Genomic DNA, 7,581 nt, shown 5'->3' on the forward strand with positions numbered 1-7,581 from the left:
TTTTCTTATTTATAGTAATATGGCAACAAAAACATTATTTACCTTCATTTTACCCATCTAATTTGTAATACTTTCAATTGTTAGTTCTCTTAGTGTCAAATATCTCTTATATTCAACATTTCCAACTTAACTTTGAGTAGTTAAGCACCAACTACAAGAATGGAGAGACAAAATAACACATGATCACAACTAGATGGCTTTTTTTCAAATATACATGATGGTCATATTATGCCTAACTAAAAAGACACTTAACAACCCATTTTTCTACAAGACTTTGATGTCTTAGGCCAGATTCAAACTAGTCTGGACACAAGAATAGTACTGGGACATTGAATTGATGTGGTGAGCTCTTGTGCCTCCAAAAGTTGTCAATTGAGGGAAATCTTGATTGATGCTACCACGGTGCCCAAAACTTGAAGTGCAATATTTGCACAAAAAGTGAGGCTTAAATCAATGAGCTCTTACTCCTCTTGCCATGTTATTACCAATATGCCAAACAACAAGGGTTAGACCTTGATATGCACTTTATTTTTAAAATTATGCATACGTGTGGTGTGAAACTCTTTTTTTTTTAATTGACTCATCCATGATCCATCCCTTTTTTAAGATTCCCATTGAGAGTCTTGTCGAAGCAATCATTTCCCATTGAATTTGGATTTCCACCATTGAATCTAGCCTTAGTTGATGATCATAGAGCTCAAATGTAATGTTTGGATAGTTGGAACCTGAAATTTAGTGTTCCCTTTTTTAAGATTCCCATTGAAAGCCTTGCTTAATTGGTGTCCATGCACTCTCGAGGCTAGCTGTATTGCTTCGTTAGGTTCATTGATATTTGAGCACGAATTGCGTTATCTTTTCGCTAAACTGAAGTCATGAAGAAGATGCAGCATAGAGAAGTGCAACAGCTATTAATTAATATTGGTTTCCTAAGGAACTTGTGAAAGGGTGAACTTCTATAATCTGTGTAGGGAATATACTGTACACGTCTACTAGAAATCCAAAAATCTAGACAGTTCTTGCAGTGAGAACTGTGAGACAAGTGGAGGAAAGCCATTTACAGGGACCCAAACAGAATGTAAATAGCAAGTAGCTAAGTGACTGACACGATAGATCGATCAATAGAAATGGCCTTTATGATGGAGAGAGGATGAAGAGGATGAATGGACGAAGGACATTATGTAACACGTAAAGGATGGACGTGCGGGAGGCTCCATTCAGGATTGCTGATCCAAGTCGAGGCGGCCATAGGGCGCTCATTGCAGAGCGCCTGAGAGATGGCGTTGGCCAAGTCGCTGCTTGACAATCCTGCGCCTCCATTGAATTGGCTTAAGTCACCGATTGCATTCGTCTTGCCACCACCACCTTGATCAAGGTTAAGCATGGCCCACAGCTCCTCTGTCACCCTCCTGCTGCTCTGATCGTTTGTGGAATGAAATCCTGTGAAAGCCTCCATCACCGCGTTTTCTGTAGATATGCGTTTGCTGCCGCCGTTACAGCCAAAGCCAGAATCGGAGACGATCGTCGGTTGATGCGCATCTAAGTTGCACGAGACCACCTCGTCGGCTTCCCAATCGCAGGCATAAACCTTTGCCGCCTCCATATCCTGCGAGCTGGAACAGCTGCTTGCGTCTTCCTGATCATCCAAATTCTTAACAGCAGGCCTAGTATGCCATTCACTCCTCCGATCCCTACAGCTTTGTACTGCCATCAGCAAATCGTTCTGCTTCTCCCTCTCCTCTTCTTCTGAAATGGATGCAAGCAACTTTGTGTAAGCTCTGTGAAGGAGCTGAGACAATCTCGCTCCGGAAGCCTTGGCTTCCTCCTTCACACTTTCTACATCCCTATCGTCTACAATCTCGCACCTATCTACAAATTGTGCGGCCTTGTCTGGCCTGTGCTTCAGTGAGATGAGAAGGTAAGCTCTCTCAACATCTTCCATGCTGCAGTGCCGAGGCAAGTCAAGGATTGTGTGGGCATCCAGGGAGCAGGACTTCGACAATCTTTGCCTCGTCGCCGTGATTTTGCTGTTGATGTATTCAAGGCCCCCGGCAAAATCTGTGTCCAGAGTGTCTTGCTGCCTGATGCTCCATCCAGACCCCCTAACCATCTGATAGCGGAGTGCAGCTTCATAGATCATCTTCAGCTGTTGCAAATCAAGCAAACATTCAGAAAAACACTTCACCATCTCATACAAAGAAGCTCTGACGCTTAGGGCTCGTGTGCAATGGGGATTCAAGGCAAGGTTTCTGTTGCAATCTGCGACGGCATCCACCACTTTTCCTGTGGCTTGATAAGCCACAGCTCGATGCAAATAGCAGTCTGCTATGAAGCCCTGAGGGGCTCCTTTTTTCCCTTCGATAATTTTGGAGAAATGCCTCACAGATTCAGCATATAAGCCAGCTTCCAAAGCAGCAAGCGCAGCAGCTCGGCGCCTGAGCAAGAACTTGATATTGAAAAGCATTTGATGAACAAGGTCAGACTCGGGTCCGGACATGTTATTGTTGTCTAAGCAGAAGTTATCATCTCTCATGCAGTTGCTCTGACGGCGAGAGGCGGCAGAGGCTGTCCTCTTCCCGCTTTGAAGCAAGAGCATGGCATCCTCCATCATGCCAAGATGGCAACAAGCTTGCCCGAGGACCACGTATCGCCATTGCCTTCTCTCGTTGCCTTTGCGTAGCTTGGCAGAGAACTTTTCTCTCAATTTGGCAACAGAAAAGCGTTTGTAGGAGCGCAAGGCCGGCAGCTTCTGGATTTCTTTCTCAGGGAGGTAATCTGAGAGAAGCCTTGTCTTCTCCTTTGAGTTGGAAGAAGGTGAAACGGGGGCCTCCTCTGAAGGAATTAGCTGCCTTTGAGGGTTCAGGCTTGGTAGGAATTCATACAGCATTTCTACCACATCTTTGAACCGCTTCAGGTAGAGAAGTGCTCTCGCTTTCAGTTCCAATGCGGTCTCCCAGTCGGGATAGAGCTCTAGAGCACAATCCAGTGGTACAAGGGCTGTCTCCACGTCCTCTCTCTTTCGTGTTGCTATGAGCTGCTTAGCTCTTTCCAGTTGCTTGTCTGCAAGCTGCAAAAGAGGAATGTGAATTTCAATCATCGCATTTCCGATAATCGAGATATTTAAACTGTATTTGCTATAAGAACACCATTTTTGAGAAAGCTAAAGATTGGAACATATAAAGACGTGAGACAACAGGAGTGATTAAGTGAGAATTCAACTCTAGCTCACAGCCAGAACGTTTCCCACTCTGTGTTTTCAACCTGATGGAATTCATGCCGAAAAGAACACAGGCTAAATAATAAGCAGGGAAGGTTCCTAATTCGACAGCCGTAAGAAATGGATTTTGTACCTGAAGCCTGCTAAAACAGCAATGGCGTCGCAAGGAGGTACTCAGAGAGCCAGGCATCGTCGGAAGGAGAGGGACGTACGCAAGGGAGTAATACGGGAAGGAGCAGGTTTACAGAGCTTAATAAAAAATACAACTAGTAGCCTAGTAGATGAGGATTGAGGAATAAGCCATGGCAAAGAAGAGACGCTGTTATCCGTGAGAGAGAGCGAGGCAGGGCAGAAGAAGTAGAAATTGAAAGAGAGCAACCAGAGGATGCTGAGCTGGAGAGCTCAAGGATTTTCGGAAATTAGGGGAAAAAACCGCCAAATTGTTGAAAAAGCAGTGTAGTTGGAGTTGCACGGGCGTGGGAGCGTACTTTTTTGGTGGCAGCACCGAAGAGACAGATTTTCGGCCACGTCACGATCGTACAGGGGCGCCAGCCAGCGTGGACAGCGAGGACTTCTTCCACGTCGAATCCCCAGCCCCAACACCTAGCCCCCTGCAGACGGTCCTGTATTCTTTGGGAAAAAGCTACTCTCATCATGCAGCCCGCAAGATGGTTTCATGGGCGGGCGTCAGACGGCACAGTTCAGTGCGATGATTAAATAAATTAATAATATGTGAGGTGGCCTTTTTCGCCGTGCCCACCTTGCCGATCGTCGTAGATCGGATCGACAGGATTGCAGCCAATCTGGGCCGTTGAAGGGCACAAGTACGCTGGATGACGAGAGCAGTAGAATTGTTATTTTGCGGGACCCCCCCGCCGGTCCTTCGCTCGTAGGACGCGTTTCCTTGCTAGGTTTGTTTTGTCCGCCGCCCGCCCGCCCACATGAGACACACACCGGTGACCGTGCCTGCACATGGACGACCCCCAGCGCAAGTAGAATCCCGGGCCCCCACCACCCTTTGCTCTGGTCGTACTCTTCAGCTTACGTATGGTCACTCACACATGGTATCCCTATGGCTCCCTGGTTGTCCTTCCAATGGACCACTCCACTCCGCACATCATCCTCTATTAGCATTGCCCCTTCAGGAAACAACTTCGTATGACATCTTGTTAATGGCCAATAGCGTATCAAGTATCGATACGTGGCAATAGTTATGGGCAATTACTTTCATTCTACGTCTCGTTGATTGGCCAATAGCTTATCGATTGTTGACACATGGCAATGTTTGAAGGTTGCATTTTTGGAGTTTATGTATGTGGAGAAGCATGACCTCGAGGTGGCATCATTGGGGGATTGATAGGAGTGAAGAAAGAGAGAGAGAGAGAGAGAGAGAGAGTAAGGTTGGAATTTCTCATGTCAAATGTTTGACAATTTTATGGAGCATTTATGGGTGTGGAGGCTGTTCGAGGGTTGGAATTACTATGTCAAAGGTTTTACAATTTTATGGAGCATTTGTGGATGTGTAGAGGCTATTTGAGGGTTGGTGGTGACTTGTGGGAGATCAATAAGACTTTGGAGTTAAGGTCCCCACCACGGAAAGGTTCTACTTGCCCAATTATAGAGGATTATGATGATGGTCCAATCAAAATTGTAAACCATGGTTCAAAAGTGGGATTTACTTGTAGGAGGGTTTTTGAGTATGAAGGAGCTATAATATTTATGATAGTTTACTTGTATTTATGGCACCTATGGTGAAGTGATGTGGCTAAAAGGTTGTGTTTGAAGGAGTCACAAAAGTGCGATTGCTTGTTTTCTCTCATATAGAGTTTTCAAATCAACTTCTATTACGATTTTCCACTATGTTCAATTGATCTATATTGGGTTCAAGGAAAAATAATAGTTTGCCCAAAGATTTGCGCAAATGCAATGGAGCTAAGAAGCATTTATGTTTCTAGTCATGCTTTTGTAGTTATCAACAAACCAACATATCTATATGTTACATAATCTAGTTAGTGTAGTCTAACCACACACATGGGTGTGTGTATGGACGTGCGCACATGCACACACACAAAGTCCTTTCCCTTGATTGTCATCTTCTCCATAGCAAAACTAAGCTTGGATGGTTTGTTGAAAAAAAGGCCTACATATTCGTAGGATGTAATAGGTTTCTCTCACGAAGGAGGATTTACTTTGCAAGGTGACATATAGCTCCAATGTAAAATGTTAAAAGACATACATGACCATAGGAATCTCTTTCCCCATTGTTGAAAGAACTACAAATGAAGGTATCATCAAAAGTGATTGAACAAGCACTCTCATAAGAGACAACCCTGCCAAAGGGCAAGATTTTGTGTCCCCACGATATGGGGATGAGCTAAATTCATAAGTTCTCGAGTACTCTTTTTAGATATGTGAGAGCCTTATCCCCCTAGTGCAAAGGAGAGGCGAGAAGAAAGGGTTCCAAAAATTATGAGCCCTATTTGCTCCAGCACTTGCACATGAGATATGTGAGTTTCAATAACATCTTTATAAAAGTTGATAAACATTCTATCTTCCTGAGAGGAGAGCGCACAATCCTTGAAGCCGTTAGAAATTAGGGAGGGTTGCACCCCTAAGTTCTCTTCGTTCATTGCATTCTACTTTCCGACCTAAGATATAAGTGGCAACGGACAGGTGTCCAAACCTACCACGCGTATGAACCGATGCTAATTGCTCTAAAAGCGGTTCCATTTGGTGGCAATAAAGGGCGATCGTTCATGTTGGGGTGACATGTAGCTAAGGTCGTCTGTGCCAGCTTGGACGCCGTGAGAGAGAGAGGGGGGGGGGGGGGGGGGGGGGGGGGGGGGGTGCATGTGAGAAGAAAGAAAGCGTTGTTGCTTTACGGCCCATGAATGCGCCACAACGGAGTACGTGATGAGACCCCTATCTAACGAACTGTATCGCCCCTTTTCTTTCTCCCGAGTCCCCTTTGTTTGAGGTGAGAGAGAGAGAAGGGCCAAAAGGCTAGTTAGGTATTTTTTGCCAGGGTAGGCGAGCGGGAAACATGACTCGTAAAAGAGGGTTGGGAGCGGCTCGTGATGGGGTGTTTGTCGAGTGAGGGTTGCATTCACACATGTGCAATTAGTTTTCGTGCAATTATTTGTTCTCGTGACATGCCGACTCCCGAGACACATAAATCATAAATGGGCGTTCTCTCTCTCTCTCTCTCTCTCTCTCTCTCTCTCTCTCTCTCTCGCTGAGCTAGTTTGCCTTAAGAGCAGAGTCACGCGAGGTCTCGTGAAGGCAAGAGGAAGACATTGAAGTGTGAAGGTTTCTTTTGGTCACGCGAGGTGTTGTGGACCTTGGCTAGTTTGCGTAATAATTGATAGCCCACAAAGGTTCTCTCCATTGGCTTTATTATTGCTCCCCACAAGTCCCTAATAGCCAATGCCTTTTTTGATTGACTGGGCTAAGTTTCATTCCATTTAAGAGAGCCTATAGGGATTCTAGCCAACCCAACTCAACTCCCCTAATCCTTTTTTAATTTGATTTTAATAGAGCCTATGGGGATTGTAGCCAACCCTCCTCCCCTTGGCCCTTGTCTATGTAAGTATTTGGAACTTGGGTTAATAAGAGGGGTTTCACACTATGAGTATCAAAATGGACCTAAAACAAACATGTATGTTAGAGAAAGGAATGCTACATAGTTTGATTTGCCTTCCCATGAGCAAAACGAACAAGGCTCTAGCTTCATGAACGACTTGGTTCTCAAACTTTTGTTTTGTGAAACACACAGAGGCCTCCCGTAATTACGGTATATTGCACCTAGCCCATTGTGAGCAGGGACTAAATGTCAATCGCGTCGTTTACAAACCCACGGTGGAAAAAGAGCCTTCCCCCCCCCCCCCCCCCTCTGCCTCGCCACCAAGGGATCAGAGGCCAATCATAAATATATATATATATGTATTGCATGGGTTCAACCTAATGGATTTTTAAAATATCATTTTTACATATTTTTTACATACAAAAGGGTCTCATATAAAGGGGTTACTTATAGATTGAATAGAAAAGGGTTATGTTTTATTAAGGGAAAATTCATAGATAAGGATATTTATAAATAGGCCTTGAACACACGTGATATAGAGGGTATACATATAGTGAATTACTGAAAACCCCTCCCCCCCCCCCCCTTTGGCGGAAAAAAACAAAAAACAATTTCCTAAAGGTCGGTTGACCTTTTGGTTTATAAAGAAACAGAGGGACTAGTATAGGAGATTCCCCTAGGTTGCATGCTATGCCAACCTCTATACCTTGCCTTCTAATTATCCAAGTTATTATGTAAGAGTCATCAATCACCAAATTAAAAGTGCTCCTCATAACTAGAAGGG

The 7,581-nt window shown here is 44.7% G+C and overlaps 1 protein-coding gene across 1 annotated transcript; it reads right to left on the reverse strand.

Moving 5' to 3' along the window:
- Positions 1-878: 878 nt before the first annotated feature.
- On the reverse strand, positions 879-3,596 carry LOC148023416 (uncharacterized). The gene is made up of 2 exons (XM_087696361.1): positions 3,348-3,596; positions 879-3,064 (listed from the first exon to the last, which is right to left on the reverse strand). Exons 1-2 carry the CDS (start codon positions 3,402-3,404, stop codon positions 1,175-1,177), a joined length of 1,947 nt encoding a protein of 648 aa, XP_087552487.1. The 5' UTR covers positions 3,405-3,596; the 3' UTR covers positions 879-1,174.
- Between the last annotated feature and the right edge of the window lie 3,985 nt (positions 3,597-7,581).

This window comes from Lygodium microphyllum, chromosome 16 (genome assembly GCF_053477565.2).
Source record: "Lygodium microphyllum isolate KBCC chromosome 16, Lygodium_microphyllum_v1.1.10, whole genome shotgun sequence".
NCBI classification, from domain to species: domain Eukaryota; kingdom Viridiplantae; phylum Streptophyta; class Polypodiopsida; order Schizaeales; family Lygodiaceae; genus Lygodium; species Lygodium microphyllum.